General features: G+C 26.8%; 2 protein-coding genes across 2 annotated transcripts; one reads left to right on the top strand and one right to left on the bottom strand.

Annotated features, from left to right (window-relative positions):
* The first annotated feature begins 7,723 nt into the window (after positions 1-7,723).
* LOC8286896 (glycine-rich RNA-binding protein 2, mitochondrial) lies at positions 7,724-9,439 on the top strand. The gene is made up of 5 exons (XM_002522765.4): positions 7,724-7,882; positions 8,195-8,328; positions 8,440-8,508; positions 8,973-9,079; positions 9,161-9,439. The coding sequence occupies exons 2-5, from the start codon at positions 8,205-8,207 to the stop codon at positions 9,263-9,265; spliced, it is 405 nt and encodes a 134-aa protein (XP_002522811.1). The 5' UTR covers positions 7,724-7,882; positions 8,195-8,204; the 3' UTR covers positions 9,266-9,439.
* A 4,304-nt stretch (positions 9,440-13,743) lies between these two features.
* On the bottom strand, positions 13,744-15,697 carry LOC8286895 (UDP-glucuronate 4-epimerase 6). Its single transcript, XM_002522764.4, has one exon. The coding sequence runs from the start codon at positions 15,482-15,484 to the stop codon at positions 14,105-14,107; it is 1,380 nt and encodes a 459-aa protein (XP_002522810.3). The 5' UTR covers positions 15,485-15,697; the 3' UTR covers positions 13,744-14,104.
* Positions 15,698-19,157: the final 3,460 nt, after the last annotated feature.

Here is a 19,157-nt window from a genome sequence, read left to right on the forward strand (position 1 = left end):
ATGTAGAGGAGCTAGGAGCTCGAATAATATATATATATATATATATTAATTTTAGATAAAAAGATATTTATCAATATCTAAATATAATAAATAAATAAGTTTTTATTTTAAAACGAATGTTAGTAAGTAAAGGAATAAGTCCGCTAGTATGCATTAAGGTAGAAAAGAGCGTGCAATGATAGGTGGAAGACAGTTGAGATATTTAATGGGGGAGATGGATGAAGTGGCAGAGACAGGTGGTTAATGTACGGAATGCAATCACTCCTGGCAGCTCCTGTGATTAATGTAGTATACAGCAAAGGCAACACTGTGGCAGTGGAATCATGCTGCTTTACTTTTATTATTTACTATATTAGATATTCAATTTCTTTTCTATTATTATTATTCTCTCAATGCATATATATGTGAAAAATATTACGGATGTAAGAATTTATATGTGTAATTTCTTTAGTTAAATATATCTTTATGTATTTAAATTTATATTGACTAATTAATTTAATTTTTTAATTTTTAATTTAATTTAATAGTATTTAAATTTTATTTAACATATTTAATTTAGTAATTTAATAAATATTTGAATTTCATTTTTTAATACCGTAGTATATTTAACTTTTAATCTAATTTAACATTCATTTTAATTTTATCTTTTATAATTATTAAACACTTTCATGTAATATAATTATGGATGTAATTTACATGCTAAAAATATTAAAATATTATAAAAAATTTAATAAAAATATATTCATTAAATTATATTAAAATTAGAGTACTAAATTGATCAAATGACTAAGATTTAAAAGTATAAACGAATTCAGTTTTTCTTTTTCTTTCTATTTTTAGTAAATTTATAAAAAAATATTACATGTCATTTCTCTTGTTAAGAAATCACATTTATTTTTATTTTCATATGTTTTTATTCCTTTATTAAAACAATAAATAGTTAATGTGTAAATTTTTGCTTTGAGTAACATTTTCGTTATTGAATTTTGTAAATCAAAAACTTTTATAGTCCTCAGAAAGTTAATGATAAGGGACCAAAAGTCTATTTTAATTTAAAAGTGAGGCACAAATTGTAATGTGAAATTTTTAAGCCTTTTAATTTTTGTCTACTTTCTTTGATTATGTAATTCAAATAATCTATCCCAACAATTAATAAGGGGAATGCTCCCACGTGGATCCCATGTGTTTTGCACGTGAAGTTATTTTGCAGTTAATTTATTCGCTATATTTACTATTCGGAACAATTTAATTATTTTTTAAATTTATAAATATTTTAATTCAAATTAGTCATATATTTTTATAAAAATAAGAATGCATTACACCATTTTTAGAAAATGAGTGAGTATATTAAAATTTTTAAAAAATAATCTTTTATATATTAAATTAAAAGATAAAAATAAATATTACATAAAAATATAATAAAAAAATAAATATTACTATTTTTTAGTGTTCTTGTTGTTTCTTCTCTTAATAATAACAGTGAAATATACAGCTACGGTGGTAATGGTGTCGAGAACAATGAATGTAAAAATAATTTCAGCATGAATAATAGTGCTAATAACTATTTATTGCTTAATTATACTAATTGTACTAAGATTATAAGATTGTTTTTAAATATTAGTAATTATTTCTTACTTTTAAGAGAGGACGACTCACTTGCTCAATTTGTTTTTTAAAATAAGATTAATTTAAATTAAATATATACAAAATTTAAACTAAAAAATTCATAAATTTGAAAAACGACTAAATTGAATATAAATAATAAAATTAGTGGGTAAATTGAACTTTATTAAAAAAATTCCTGATTAATTTGCAATTAGTTGTCGCAAAAGCACATCTTTTTTTAGGATAGTTACTTAAATTGTGAGAAAAATTATAAATATCTAATAATAATAATAATATTAATAATTACTTAGTTTTATATTAAATTTTATTTTCGTCATATATCATTCCTTTTTGTTTTATTATAATCTTTAGCTATAAATTAGATAGTGAATTAGTCATTTATTTAAAATCTGATAATTATAATTTATTGGAATAATGATAATGTTTAAAACATCCAATATTAAACTAATACGTATTGTAAAAAGTTGACAAGTAATTATCTTAATCATCAAACAATTAATCTAATCTAAAACCAAATCTAATTGTAGGCTTTTGAATCCTCTAAGCTTTGGCTCTTGTTTTTTTTTTTTTTTCTCTTCTTTTATTTTCTTAGTTATTGTTATACTAATGTTGTCTTTCTCCAACTTAATTAATCTAGATTAATTACTTTATTTATTATTTTTTATTAACATATTATTTCTAAAATTAAAAAAATCATAATAACAATAATAAATAAATAAAAGTGAAAAATTAAAAAGGAAAGAGTGTCTAACTACTAAATTAATAATATTTTTATACTTATTTGTATTTAAGTTATCATTCACATGCTTATGTGAGGATGTGTCATTAGTTCCTATTTAATGCAAGAATTTCAATATCAAATAAGTATTCAACCACTGATTTGAATGTTAATTGAAAAATAACGAGTACATAAATATTAAAAACTTACAGTATATGAATACATGTTCTTATAGTTTTCTATGATATCAATCCATTAAAATTGATTTTTGAAAATTAATATTCAGTACTTCACTTCAAAATTTCAAAATTAGATATTTTTGATTTTACAGTATTAGAGATTGTAATTATAAATTTAAAAGATTTAGAAATTTTTTTATTTTTTCAATTAACCAACCATCAGATTTTGGATAAATGACCAATTCGCTACCAAATCTAATATTAAATAACTATAATAAAATAAAAATAAATTTATGTGACCAAAATAAAATTTTATATAAATTAAACGACTGTTGGTATAATTATCCCGTCTACTAATAGATGCAATGAAGGAAATTATATCAGTATAATGCATTCTCTCTATGTTAAATTAGGCTAAGTTTTACACATTATTTTATCTGTATTTTTTAAAAATATTTAAGCCTCACCCCTATTAATCTTTTTCTTATTTGTTCTGATTGACAAAAAAAGTTTAATTATTATTTTTATATATATTTGTTGTTATAATTTCTATTAATCTCTTTCACCCCACTATAGAATATCCCATGTGAATGATCATTCGGCCATTCTCAAAATGGTTGCTGGTCCAGTGGCTGAGTTATGGCGGAAGTAAGTTCAGGCATGCCAGCTGCCAACTCCTCCCCATAGATTTAATTACATATCTTTATACTTCTCTTCGTATGGACCCTTTTATTGCCATAAACCATTTCCACTTGAACCATATTATATATGGTCGACCATCCGAAGCAAAATCTTATAATGAATTTAATTTAAATTCTGAACTATGTGGTACTTAATATATAAAGTGTTTAAATATTAAATTTATTTTCAAATGGCGCAATCAAACCAGGAGAATTCACTTTTTATTATTTAATTAATGAAAATTCAATGCACTGATGACTATATAACGAAATAATTATTTTTTTTATAAAAAATATTAAATATTTCACATTTATTTGTCATAATTCTTGTTCATCTATTTTTTAAATATACAAACTCGTTTGTGATATTTTTCTAAGCTATATCTCTCCTTTTCATCCTTTTATAATTTAACATATCTCTATTTTTTTTAATAAATAACTGAACCAAGGGATTTATAATATTATTTGTTGAAATAAAAATAATTTATCTTCTTTAATAATAATATTCTAACCCATGCAAATGGTCTTCTATTCTCTAAAAAGAACAGAAAATTTTGTGATATCATAAAGAATGCCCTAATTAAATAATTTAGTATAATTTTAATTATAAAATTTTAAATAATTTATAGTGTCATCCACCGATTGAAATTTTAATTAAAATTCTATATAATGTAGCTACCGCTTATTATTATAAGAAAGATACATATGTCAAAATCAAATGGCATATTTGCAAATCCTAAAATTGAGCTTTTTAATTCTCAAAATTTACGTCTAAAATAAGAATTAAGTATCGTTTTTTATTATGCATTAAATTGACAAAAGACGTACATTAATAAATATATAATGTCGGTAACTATCGTTTTCGTTAATTATTATTGAATTTATTGATTAAACATATATATAGATATATAGTAAGGTATAACCATGTACAATCTCTTGTGAAACAAAATGTTACCCTCACTTTCTTGTTTCAAAAAAAGAGAAATAAATAAAGAGATAGAAAGGAAGAGGAAAAATAATACATTTTATGCATCACGTGGATAATATTATTAATATTCAGTGTTGCCACGATAAAGAATTGTTATATCATAGACTCGAGTCTATAATTTATCACGTGGATAACATTATTAATATTCGGTGTTACCATGATAAATGATTGTTATATCATAAATTCGAGTCCATAATTCGTCATGTACCAAGCATATAATACATATATGATTTTTTTTTAAATGTTAAAAGCTATTTTTTTTGTAATAAATACTACTTTTCTTTTAGTATGTCTCATCTCTTTATTCTTTTTACTGTATTAATGTTAATAACTTTTATTATATTTCTTATTTAATTTTATATTTTCAATGTATTTTATATTTTTTTATTGCAACATTAGAATTATCTGTTAATATTATGCTAATATTTTATAATAGAATATCATATATTAAAAATAAAAATTTATACATATATTAAACTTATTAAAAATTTAATTTTTCTATTAAAATATTAGATTTAATCATATTTTAGTATATATTTATATATTAGATTATATTACTTTTTACTTAAAAAAATAAATTTTAGTTATTTCTTATCATTACATAATAATATTTTTATTTAAAAATATAATAATAATAATAATAATAATAATAATAATAATAAGATGTCAAAAATAATAATTTTATATTTATAATTACAAATTATAAAACACAATCATATGTTATGAACACAAACTCATTAGTAAAAACCATAAACATCAATCATAAAACTACAGGTTTGTAAGTTAGCAATAGGTTCGTGAATTATAAACTATGAGTTCATTACAAGTGTACTTGAAGTTTATATGTAATATTCTAGAAATTCATAAAAATATACAGATTAATAGGTTAAAAATAAAAGTTTCATAATTTATAAACTATAAATTTATAACACATGCACTTGAAAATTCATAGATTATAGTTTATAATTCATAATTTGAAATAAATTCATATTTTAATTGATGGATTTATAGTTCAGAACTAATGAATCTATACCTTATATTTGATGAACCTATAAATAATATTTAAGGGTTGTTTATAATTATATTTAACATTAAATCTTCAATGAACCTACTTTGTATTGCCAATAGACTTACAATATATATCTAATGAACATATAAAATTTATGTATAATGAATATAATGAATATGCATGATAATGAAAATTCAATGTCATATAAAAAATGAAATATGATACTTTATAAAAAATAGAACTATCATTGAAGTCATTAAAAAAAACTACTAAAAAATGTTAAAATTTGTAAATAAAAGTTACATTGAAAATTTTAAATTATAAAACTAAAGGTTCATCACATGTACAGCCGATATTCATAGATTATAATTTAGAAATTCATAATTTGAAAAACAGTTTAATATTTTAATTGATGAATCTACACCTTATATTTGATGAACTTATAAGCAATATTTAATGATATTGTTCATAAGCAATATTTAATGATATTGTTGGTTATAGCTATATTTAACAGTAATTTTTTAATGAATCTATATTGTACTACCAATGGATCTACAATTTATATCTAATGAATCTACAGTTTATATATAATGAACCTAATGAATATGCATAACAGTAAAAATTTAATATCATATAAAAAATAAATATGATATTTTATAAAAGAACTAGAACTATCCTTGAAATCATTAAAAATTTATTAAGAAATATTAGAATTTTTGAAAATTTTATGCAAATAAAATTTTAATTCTTTATTATTTTTATTAATATTTATTATACTAACATTATTATTATAAGAATCAATTAGTATAAAATCACTAATTTTAAATAATAAAATAATTTATATTTAATAAAAAATAAAATAAAATTTAAAATTTAATACTTAATACAATTATTAATTTACCAAAATATCAAATATAAAATTATGGTTTGAAATTTATAATTAACTAGGTTGAGATATGACTATTTTTTGGTGCAAAAGACTAAGGAAAAAAAAAAAAACACATTTAGTATATACTCCGGTCATACAACAAAAAAATTACAAATTTAACTATCAGGCACACACGTGTTAAATGACTTGGGTCCATATTATTCTGTATACTCGAGTTCATGATATAATTTATCCACGATAAATGACGAATTATTTTTTCCTGGGAGTAAAAAAGATAAATTTGGGTACTTATGTTATAGCCAAAAATCAAAACCATATTAATTGATAAAGTATTAGCTAGAGCAACATTAATTTTTATTTTCCCCCTTTGGGAAAGAAGAGATAATTATTTTGGTAACTTTCTGAACATCAGGATAGATAAGGATCAGAGGTTTAATGTTTATATAAACTTCAATGTTTCAAATTAAAATTTTCTAATACATCAAAAGATTATAGTGATTATTCTCTAATAAATGTTATAGGGTGTCATCAAAAACTCAGTATAGAGATCGTCATTTTGAATTTGAGACATTCTCTCTTTAAATATAATGATTTATTTTTTACTTTATAATTTTTTCTTTTAATATAACATATTAAGTGTTAATCGCATCTATTGTTAAAAATAAATATAGCAATTAAATGCTTATAATCTCATAACATAAAAAGATTAACAGCATCAACTAAGCAGTAATCCTCAAACATCTTTATCCAAATGCTCACGACGATAATACAATGCAAAATGCAATCAAACCAGCTCATAAAAAAAAAACTCTAAGAATGGCTTGAAAAAGACAAGATTATAACAAACAAAATAAAGTACATAAATTAATGCATTCTTCAGATAATTCTTATTCTTATCCAGACTTGGTGAATACATTATAATTAATTGAAAAGTAACATGTACTATAAATATTTTACTTTTGGTATTGAATGATTGACACATGCTCATTCTTTTAAGACTAAAAAATATATGTTAATCATTTATCATTTTGGTGCATAAACAGAAATATACATCAATTCTAAATAAAAAAAAAAATTTAAAAAATATTTTCCAGTAAAATATCCACGGATTATATAATTGAAGTTGAAAATAAGAAAAAATATTAATAAGAATAATTAAGGCTAGTTTTTAAGATGCTAAACATTTTGAGTTTTAGGTAGATCAACAACATTGTTTATAGTGCTAGAGGAATTCATTAACATGTTCATTGCACCTCAATTGGTAAACTCCCACCTGATAAAGATTTGCATTTTTTCCCAAATGATCCAAAATGGGAGTTTTAAGTAATATTTTTATAGTGGCAATAATTATAAAAGCCTCAAAAGCCATCCTTCAATTTGAATTGAAGCTCTTATAATTGGGTACATTGCTTGCAGCCCTTGGTAGTAAATGGCCCTTTTTTCCTTTCATAATTTAGCCTACGTGTGGGGAGATATTTTTCAATCTAATCGCACGTGGCAAGGGTAATCTCAAGTGTGGTCCAATCCTCTGCGGTCACATTCTCAATACAGTTATGAGGCTCTAGCACAATCAGCTGGTATATTCATGACAAGACCGTCCTTTCTAAAAAGGAAGTCAAAAGTACAACTTCGAACTGCACAGAACTCAATCAATCGCAAATAAAACAAACAGCTGGCAAACCCAGCCTCCGTTCACCTTTGCACTATAAAACTCGGAGATTTTTCTAGTGTCAATTCCTCTATTCAGCTCTTAAACCCTAGCCGCTCCCTTTCCTTGAATCTTCTTCGCAAAGGTACAGTCTTCCACTAAACCCTAAAATTAATTTCTTTATTTTGTCATTTTGTTATACTAGGCGATTAGCTTATTTATACGTCGGAGTTTAAAGCTTTATAATGGGTTTTTTAGTACTAATTGTTTTGCCTTAAACCCTAAATTATTTTCTTTTAACTGTCAGTTAGTTATCTTTATTTAATCTTTTTGTTTTGTTTTTGATACCCAATCGATAGCTAAATAGCTTATTACCATGTCAGAATTATAAAACTTGTGATGGGTTTTGAGTACTCATTGAGCCTTTCTAATTTATTTTATTGCCTCTCTTAATCAGTGGTCTAAAAATGGCTTTCTGTAACAAAATCGGGAGTTTGGTGAGGCAGAGCGTTGCTCAAAATGGGAAAGTTCCAGTTTCATCTATGTTGAATTCTATTAGGTGCATGTCTTCTTCGAAGCTTTTTATTGGAGGTAATTGATAACTAGTCGTTGGAGTTTGCGTTTTCATTTTAAATGTGCTTTCTTCCTAAAGTTTGTGCTATAACTTTTAATACTTCTTTTTATTTTGTGTTTATATTCTAGGTCTTTCATATGGGACAAATGATGACTCTCTAAAGGATGCATTTTCTGGTTTTGGTGATGTGGTTACCGGTAAGTGTTTAACATGTATCTTAGTGTTTTATTAGTAGCTGGATGTGGGTTTTGTGTATTTTAGTTTGATCATTGATGTTAATGAAAAAATAGACTGCTAAGTTTTTATTGCTCTTGGTTAACCCATTTATGCACTATGAATCATCATATACTTCTTAAATGTCCTCATGGAATATGTAACTTGTACAAGATGTGAATTGGTGCAATTTTGAATTGACTATCAAAATGATTCTGTACCATTAACAAATCACTGGTTGCAATATTTGGTCCTTCTCTTATAAAATCAGCATCTTTATTCTGTTAAGTGGAAATTATAATCAATTTCAACCCAAAGAAAACGAGAAAAAAATCCTTCCCAGAAACAGAAAAAAGTAAAAGAAACCTCTCTAAGTACATATTTGTAGGCAGTTAGGAGATTTTGGTTATTGGTTGTGTTGTAGTACTGATTCACATGTGATTCACAGCAAGGGTTATCACTGATAGAGATACTGGGAGATCAAGGGGTTTTGGGTTTGTTGACTTCTCAAGCGTTGATTCGGCAAGCTCAGCGTTGTCAGCCATGGATGGCCAGGTGAGAACCAGAATTATAGTGTGCATAAAGAGATTTGAGTATGCTTGAATTGCATTTTGAGTCTGTATGTTTCTTTGTCAGGAACTACATGGGCGCAATATTCGTGTGAGTTATGCAACTGAAAGAGCTCCTAGACCTGGTGGTCCAAGATCTTTCAACAATGGGTTCGGAAATGATGGTTATTAAGTTGTTGGTGCCATCGTTGTGTTGGCTTCTTTAGTGTGTTATTTACTTATTGGGGATTCATGCGCTTGTCTTCTTTGAATGAAGCAAGCTTAGTTTATATATTTTGTTACAAGTAACAAATCTTTGACAGATGTCCCAGTTATATTTATTGTCTTGGTAAGTTTCTACTTCGTAGCTCTGGGTTTGTTTCTTTGCATGTATGTGCTGCTATCACTGCAGGAATTTCCATTATGTGCTCCTGCATCGTGTTACAGGCCCCTACTAGCCCCAGAATGAAGGATGACCCTTTTTGCAGCCTTGACCATATGAGCATTTTATTTAGGCAATTTTGATCTTTTGATCCGTTCACAGTCCTGTACTTTGGGAATCCCTTCCTGCTGTACATTTTATTTCTTATTGGTCATTGGCGATGTATAAAAATCTCCATATGGTAAAAATTGTCATATGCGCAGACTCCATAATTCCCTTTTATACTCATCCTACATCAACTTTTGAAGTGGCTGGAGCTGTTGCGAGTGAAGAAAATATGAAACGAAAGGTGGTAGCAGGCAGGTGGAAAAACTTGTTAGTCTAAGAATAGTCTGTTAGGCAATTACTAATTGAAAAGAAAAATTGGTTTGCTTTAGTGCTTTGGCATTCGCTAGGGGAAGCAGAGGGAGCTGTGTATATGAGTTCTTAATGCAGCCATTATAGTTAAAAACTGCACTCAGGATTTCAACATGGAATGTTTCGTCCCTATGGCAATGTTTATTTTAAGGATTTTTAACGAGGAATCCTTAGTCTAGATTAATGTTCATAATTATTTTTAAAGAAAACAAGAAATATAGAAATTCTTCATTCGATTAAAAAAACAAAATAGAATTTTATAATTCTGAAAATTAAGGGTTTGGGTTCTGATGATTAATATGTGATTTTGACGAGTGGGCATTGTTTTAATTTTGTTATTTATATAAAATTATCTTAAAATTGAACTGGTGGTGGGTTGGCCTTTCTTTTGCTTTTGCGAGCCATTGTTCTTGGTTTATGTCGTACTGTGGATTTCAGGCCTGGGGGCCCTTAATCCATACAGATTTATTTTTGGGAAAGAAATATCAAAAACATCTATATTTTATTTTAATTTTTTTTTATCAAATTTACTGTTTTTTTTTAAAAAAGTTTTTACTGTATTAAAATATTAGAAATTTGATTTTTTTTTTAAATTTTCTGTTAAACTGCGATTTTGGTTTTTTCTTTTTCTCTTAAAATTCTTTTCTTGGTTATTTTTGGATAAAAATTGAAAAACAAATAAAAAATAACTGAAAAACAACATTAAATTTGAAAAAGAAAATTAAGAAAACAGTGTTTTGAAAAAATAAATTACACAGGGAAAATCATATCTTCTATTGATTTTAGAATTTTTTGAAAAGTTTTCTTTAGTAAAAATTTTGTTTGCTATATATATAAATTTTTAAAATTTAATTTTTTATATATATATGTTTAATTTTTAACACATATAATTTTTATTTTGACATGTACACTTATTTTTATGAATAAAAATTTTAAATTTATGTGTTATTTTGTGATTCTTTCTATTAATTAATTAATAGGTTACATTTCTAATTAAACCCTAATTCTAATTTTAAAAAATAATATATTAATAATTAATTAGATTTCTAATTAAATAATGATTAGTTTTCAAATTAGATAATAATTATTCTAAGAAACATATTAATTATATTTTTATAATATATTAACTAATAAATTAGTTTTCTAATTAGATAATAATTCTAATTATAGGAAATAATATCTTTAAATAATATATTTACTAATAAATTAATACTTTTTATTATACACTTATTTTTAATTCTAAAAGATAGCAATATCAATTATACTGATAGTATTAATTTATGTAACATTAGAATTAAATTAATAAATATTTTTAAATTAATTTTTATATTATTAAAAATTTTAAAAAGTTAAAGATATTTAGAAATAATTAATTTGTTTTTTTTTAAATATTATAAACTAATATTAAATATAAAATTTTTTATTAAATTATATTTATAAATTTAATTTTATAATTGAAATAATAATAACTGTCGTGTAACACATGGATAAAAGACTAGTTTTATATTTAATTAGAATCCATGGTTAAAGGAAGAATTTCGTCTCTAGATTCAATCGACTCTTTCTTACGTTCTTCCCACAATTTTACCTCTCAAATGTGACTTGTTCAGTGACGGACTCTTACTCGTACCGTATTATTGTTAGGCAAGCTAACCTAATAATTGAATGTTACATTATCAAATATTTAAATAATGTGAGATGTCTTATCATAATTTTAATTACTTATGAATTATGAAGTTAAAATGATCAAATATGATAAAATTCATATCGTATTATTTTTTTATTTATTGTATAATTTTTTTAGCACCCGCTTTTAAAATAATAGCCTCAAGAAAATTATATTTTTAAAATTTGAATTCAAATTTTTAAATTGCTAGGCAAAAGCCGTCTAACCACCAAGCTGCTATTTTAGGTAGTGTTTTTCTAGATTCCATTGATTTCTCTCGGTCGTTTTTCAACTTTTTCCATCGGAGTGAATAGTCGGATGGATACAAACATCGGATGTTTCTCTACAATTTTCTTTGATCAACAGGTTACTGTAGAATTAGCCTTAATACTCTTCCAACTCTAGGACCAAATTATCCCAACCATCCTTATTTTTTAATACGAATTTCAAGTGATCTTAAAATGAGTTTCCAGTGAATGAAAGATTGACAGAACTTTTAGATAATTTACTTGCATGACCATACCCAAAACAGAAATATTTTGGAACTTACAATATGAAATCTTTCAGACCCATAATCCAGAATTTGTGGAACCGAACACTGTTCCAAGAATCAATAAGTTTCACAAGGTCCATAGTTTCAAAAGAAGCAACTTGAAGATACACGACAGAGTGGAACACATTCCCCTGTTACAAATTGTCCACCAATCCATAGATTCCTTTGAAAGTTGCAGCTCTGAAGTCAAGAATTGGTGACAATATACCAGCTAAGAGATTTTGGATATATACTTCCTTTTCCTCAACGCGTTTTAATCCTTAACTTTATAATATATGCACACTTCTTTCTGTCTTCTGACATTTTGGTCTTCCCTTTCTCTTTTTAACTTAAAATTTTTATTCTATTTTTTCTTTATTATATGATGGCAGTTATTGGAACTTTCTTCCTGTTCTATGGAAAATATAAATAAGATTCACAGTATTTGAAAGCTGAATATAAGCAGACAGTGGCTGTTTTGAGTTACAGGCTGCAAATGATGAATAAAAGTGGAAAATTTCAGGAGTATTATAACCTGTGATTGACCATTATAAGTCAATAATAATAATCTAAAAAGGGTCACTTTCTTACATATCCTGAAGCTTTTGTTTTTAGACTTTAGTAGACTGATTAATTATTGACTAAGGTTACATCTCCTCAAATCAATACTTATAACATTAATTACCCATGTTATGTTTCTTCTTGGATCTCATGGAAATTCTAACTTTTGATTTGCTAGTTCTCTCCAAGGAATATCTTGATTTATGGCTACTTAGATTAAGAAATACTCTTTTTTTTAATCTTTTTTTTCTCAAGAAAATGACAATGAAAAATGGGAGAGTATCTGAATGATGTTAATTTTGTCTAATTTGTGATTGGCCCATTTGCCTAACTTGTAAGTTTGGTTTTTATAACATCTTTTCTTGCCTAATCATACTATGCAATTTAGGGCAATGTATAACAGATTTAGTTATTTTTCTAGTATGCTTCAACAAACTTTGATTTTGCTGGCTAATCAATTTATATAATGATGGATACACATTTGTCACAGGGAATTGTAGCAAATCCAAAACAAGACAGAAAAAGAGAAAGAGAATACCAATCAAAGCCATGTATGTAAATTGGGACAAAGTCTAGTGGAAAAGTTTGACTCAAATCGCAATCATAAAATCAAACCCATGTGAAGTTTTATCTCCCAGATTAAAACCCATTTGCACCCATAGAAACTTCCACCACCTTTCAATTTTTGTTAAGATTACATCTTTTGTTATTCAGTTTTCCTTTTAACAATTTCTTTATAGTCTGCTCTAATTTCTTGGTGGTTGATGATGGAAAGTTTTTTTTATTAATCTTTTTATAATTCTAATTTTTAAATTACTCAACATTTTCAGAATAAATAGCTTTTTTTAAGTCAGAACCTGAAATCATTTACCTTGAATTTTTCAGGGAACATAAATCATTATCTTTGAATGATTAAAGAATTTTACCTCCCTGTCTTCATTCATATATACCACTTTAACATTAATCATTCATGATTCTTGAGCTTTTTTTTTTTTTTTTTTTGCTTTTCATTTTATTCAATAATTGGAACTGAAAGCAGAAAAGTAAGATCTCAGCTCATGCATCCAACTTGCATTCTCAAAGAAAATAAAAATAAAAACTAGAAACAAAAGACACAAGAATCTTGATGTCATCATTGTTGTTCAATCACAAGTTTTTTTTTTTCTTTAAATATGAATTTTAATGGTTGAGATCTACATCCTTTCTAGCAGACCCCACCAGAATTATTACAACTCAAACTTCACAGATCTACAACTTTCCCCTTCTTCTTCTTCAATTTCTTGAATTCACATCTTTATCTCTTCTTCTTCTGTATCAAATCTATTTCTATATTCTACATAATCAACAACAACAATAACAACAAAGCTGCAACAACTTTGAACCCATTACAGCAAATTACTCAAAAGAAAAAAAAAAAAATAAGAGCAGAATTTTATAAATTAATCTAAAAAGAAAAGAAAAAGGAAAGGTTCAATCAATCCTCAAGATGCTCAGTGTTGATATCATTTTGAGTTTTTACCTTAGTCTGAATGCCATAATACCCAACATACCACTTAACAAACTTCCTCAATCCACTACTCAAATCTGTAGTTGGCTTGTATCCAAAATCTTTGTATGCCAAACTGACATTAGCATGAGTGTAAGGCACATCCCCATTTCTTGGCATCTTGATGACATGTTTCTTGGCTTTAGTATTCAAAAGATTCTCCAAGATAGACACCAGTTTCCCTACAGGAACTGGTGAGGTATTTCCAAGATTGTACACCCTCAGTTGAGCTGGACCTTTCTTTTTTCCACCACTTCCTGTACTCTTCTCCGCCGTGTCCAACGCTCCGACGCATCCTTTCACTACATCATCAATGTAAGTGAAGTCACGCGCCACCTGTTTCTGATCTTGTGTCTGATAAATATCTATTTGCTTACCTTGCAAGATATCCTTAGTGAAGAAAAAATATGCCATATCGGGTCTTCCCCATGGACCGTACACTGTAAAGAATCGTAACCCAGTTAGGGAAAGACCGTAAATATGGTTATAAGTGTGCGCAATTTCTTCACCAGCTTTCTTTGTAGCTGCGTATAAGCTTGCTGGCTGATCTGTTCTATCGATTTCTGAAAAGGGTACTTCAGTGTTCAGCCCATAAACAGAACTCGACGAAGCCCACACAATTGCAGGTTGTGGGTTTGCGGTTTTGGCAACTTCAAGAAGATTAACGAAACCAGCAATGTTTGAGCTGATATAAGATTGTGGGTTTTGGATAGCGTAGCGAACGCCAGCCTGAGCAGCTAGATGCAGTATGTGAGTGAATGGCACCACATCGAAAAGCTTGGCAAGTAATTGGCCATCATTTATATCACCTTCCACGATAAAAACCTGGTGTTTGAGAAGAAGCTGTTGCCTAGCTCTTTTAAGTGAGGGATCATAGTAGTTGTTAAAATTGTCCAGGCCAAGAACTCCGTCGCCTCGCTTTTTTAAGGCGAGTGAGCAGTGCGATCCCACAAAACCTGCAGCTCCAGTGACCAAGACTGAGAGCCCACTAGGTCTGCGAGGAGTAGAGGAGTGACGGACTTGTTTTTCCCAAGAGGCGCCACCTATGGCTGAGGAAGAGGCGAAGAAAGCAGTAGAGAGAAAGCTGCGATGATGCAATTTGTTATTGTTGGGACTGCTGCCATGATCCGAGAGTGGAGGATAGTTGATGGTGAAGAATAGAATAAGAACAAGGGCTATAAGAAGTGTACAGCGGAAGAGTAACTTAGAAGAAGCACTTAGGATCTTTGTGGTGTGCATTCTGCGAAGAAGATAACTGTTGTATCTCTCTAACTTTATGGTTTTGCTTGTGTCTGGTGGTGAAGCCATTGCTTTTGGAATTGTATTGTATCAATCAAAACAATGGTGGTTTTTTCTTTTTGTAGATTGATGTATAGATATTTCTGTTAAAGGAGATTGTTTGGAAAGAGAGGAAAACAAAGGGAAAGAGAAAGAGAGAGAGAGAGAGAGATAGAGAGATAGAGCTCTGGATTGAAGTTGAGCCCTGAAACTATGTAGAGTGAAGAAGGAAGATTATAAAAGAAGGGGGGAGAGGGAGTGGGGTTGGTGTTGGTTGGAGACCACTTTGTTTTTGTTTTTTTTTTTTTCTTTTTTAAATTGTTTTTAACTCATTATTTTTTTTTTATTTTTTTTTTCTTCACAGTATGCCAATAAATTTTCATTTATAACAACACAAAAATGTTATCACTTTATAATATAACTATAACATAATTTGTCATTAATTTTTTTTAAAAAATATTAATTATTAAAAGATAATTAAAGCATTTAAAAAAATTAAAAATCTCATAACAAGTGATTTTCATTTTATACACAAAAAGTATTTTTGGTAATAGCTCTAACTTATAATTGTAATATTTATTTATTATTAATATTACTATAAAATCCAAAATTAATTCATAGTGCTTTTCATTTCCTTAAAATGATTGATGCAGAAAAAGAAAAAGAAAAAGAAAATATAGAAGATGAGGCCTTGAAGGCTATTGTTATAATCATCAATTCATCTCTAAAAAGAAAATTACAGTAAATCAATAGCCATTGTTATTATGTAATGGAAAGTGCCAGCTATCTTCTTCTCCCTCCCATGTGATTTCCACGTGTCCAGATGTGAACACTATCCCCCTTCTCTCAAATTTCCTTTTCCTCTTCTTTTATGCTGAATTTTCAATAAATTTGAAAATGATTAATAAAAAAAAGGATTTGACAAAATTGCCCACCTTAATTGGCAGTTTATGGGTGGTGGTCAGCTGGGTTTCCTGCCAGGCAGACCAAACTTAATTATATATAAACACCCTTTAAACTCTAATTAATTAGTATTGTCTGAAATACAAATTCTACTTAAATTTACTAACTATTCATTTTATGATCAAAGAATATATCAAATTTGTAAAATGTTTATAATCTATTGTTAATATATAATTGAAATATCTATTCACGGCTACTAAAATAAGTAATTTTTAAATATTAACGCTAAGTAAAATTTATCATTTTTATTGTATCGACTCTAATTTAAATTTTTATATTTTTACTTTTTATTAGAATCAATAATCTTTTTAAATTTTATTAAGTATTGATATATTATTCGATTAAAAATATTTGAGTTTTCAAACTAAAAAAATTAAAAAAACCCAACAAAATAGAATTAAAACATTTTAAAGCTCAACAATATATTTTGCCAATATATCACATATTTGATGCATGGGAGATTAATTAGGTCAAAATTCAACAAATAAAAAAAAGGTTAATGACTAAAGTTAATTAGTGAATAAATCACCGACCGACAGAGTAATACATAATAATAGTGTACGTATATGCTTATATTTGAGGTAGTATTAATTGTAGGGTTAAAAAAAAGGTTAGTACTATTTGTGGGCTGTAATCAGCTTCAAAGTTGCTGCACAAGTAATTAATATAAACTAATTAATTACAATTAAAGGCTGCAGTCGGTGGCCTTAATCACAGGATTTTTCAGAATTTGCTGACGTGGAATTTCTTGGAGTTTTGTCCAATTTTGCTAAAGTAAGCCATGATTGGCTCAACCATTTCTTTATTCTGAAATCAAAAAAGAAAAAGAAAAAAAAAAGAAGAGAGATGGGTAAATTCTTTTCTTTTTAATGGTTAACAAGTAAATTTAAGCAAATGTCTAATATAATTAATTATATAATATATATGGCACTATTTATTAATTATTACATGTGAATGAGTTTTACTCGTGAATAGTTTAATGATAATAAATAAATTAATCGATATAAATATAATAACTAATAGATAATGCCACATGTTACTGTCTAATTAATTTTGTTTATAAATAATATAATAAATTGAATTTATTTAAATATATTTTTATATTTGGCTAATTGGATAACCACATAAATTAAATTATTGTTACTATTAATATTTCTTTCATTTTGGGTTGTGAAGGAGCTCCCATCTTATGATCACTCAATATAGAGGGAAGGTTAATCAGTTTTTTATCCACTTTCTTTATTAATCAGTAAAAAAATGATTTAGATTTCCCTAAACCAAAATTAATTGTAATTAAGTGAGATTTTAGAGACTTCACATATTCACCTGTCAAAAGATGAAGCTTCCCAATGAATGGTGTGCTCATTGATCTTGGAAATCTTTGAATGACTATAAAGACCATCTTTAGTCATTGTCCAAGTTGTAAAATAAGGACCATTTCTATTGAACAAATCAACCGTGGAAAAACCAATGGATAATTCATCTAAAATAAATATTTAATGTTTTACCACACACTTGAGCTCACTCACTAATCATTTTATAAAACTATTTACATTTTTAAATGTAAATTTTCTTTTTATATTAAACGAGTTATTATATTCTTATAACGAGCATAATGAATGTATTTTTGTTACGTTGAATTTTTAATAAATTTTATTATTTATCGAAATTCTATTCGATAAATTCTAAATTAGTCGAATTTAATAGATCTATATAGTTGGAGGATCAAAATTTTAAGAAATCTTTATTTTTTATTTATTTGAATTTTTGGGATAAGTTAGTGGCCAATAAAAATGAATGCACATAAAATCACAAAAAGGATGATGTGAGGTAGGTCCCCAAATATGGAACACCCAGAAGAGGTCTTTATCATATATGGGTGGGTGATGCCGTGAGGGAACCTTCAAGGGAAGGTCCTAAGGGCACCTCAACCCTTATTATTTTATTTCATTCTCTATGTATAAACAGGTCGGTCTCCCCTCCTCACATGGGAAAATATTTTGGGAGAAAGGGAAAACAGATATATCTTTTAATATATATATTTAAATTCTCATTTCATATTTCTTGATTAATGAGAAATTGCTAATTAAATATATAGTTCTAGTGAGGTAATAAGGTATTTTTTTAAAAGGAAAAGTATATAATAATAATTTGAAACTATGTCACTTACTTATAATTTAATAGAACCTTATAATATATTCAGCTCTGAAAGATTGTCATTTTAATTACTAAGCATATCATATCTAATTAATAACTTGGTTTTTATTTTATTTTTTCTGAATATAGGGATTTTAAAAATTCAAATTTCCCAATCAATTGATATTAATATAAAAACTTAGTGAAAATCGAGCTACCCTCAAAGTCACAAATCATAATAGAAGACAAGAACACAATATTGGCATTATGAAGATTATTATATATATAATATGCCAAAGGCCTAACACAAGGTCCAAGATGTGGGTTAGCAATGGCAATTGAACATTGTACTTTTTTTTTTTTTTTTTTAATTAGGTTTTCACATTCTTTGTCCTTGGACTTAGAAATTATGTACTAAACTATTTGCAGAATATGTCCCAATGTATAGATTGAATCTGTATTCATTAATGATGGGTCATGTTTCCCATTCTGTTATAGGTTGGCTGGTACCATGTTTTCTGTTTTCTTTTTTTCTTTCTTTCTGTCCAAATTAATGGTTCTACTATAGATATTGGAAATTAAAGGATTGGCAACGAAAGCATGT

The sequence above is a fragment of the Ricinus communis genome, chromosome 9 (genome assembly GCF_019578655.1).
Source record: "Ricinus communis isolate WT05 ecotype wild-type chromosome 9, ASM1957865v1, whole genome shotgun sequence".
Classification (NCBI taxonomy): domain Eukaryota; kingdom Viridiplantae; phylum Streptophyta; class Magnoliopsida; order Malpighiales; family Euphorbiaceae; genus Ricinus; species Ricinus communis.

Excerpts from the sequence above, each read along its gene's own strand:
- LOC8286896 (XM_002522765.4), top strand. The coding sequence starts at position 8,205 with ATGGCTTTCTGTAACAAAATCGGGAGTTTGGTGAGGCAGAGCGTTGCT. Across the intron at positions 8,329-8,439 it reads TTCGAAGCTTTTTATTGGAG|GTCTTTCATATGGGACAAAT; the intron begins GTAATTGATAAC and ends TTTATATTCTAG. Across the intron at positions 8,509-8,972 it reads TTTTGGTGATGTGGTTACCG|CAAGGGTTATCACTGATAGA; the intron begins GTAAGTGTTTAA and ends TGTGATTCACAG.
- LOC8286895 (XM_002522764.4), bottom strand. The coding sequence starts at position 15,484 with ATGGCTTCACCACCAGACACAAGCAAAACCATAAAGTTAGAGAGATAC.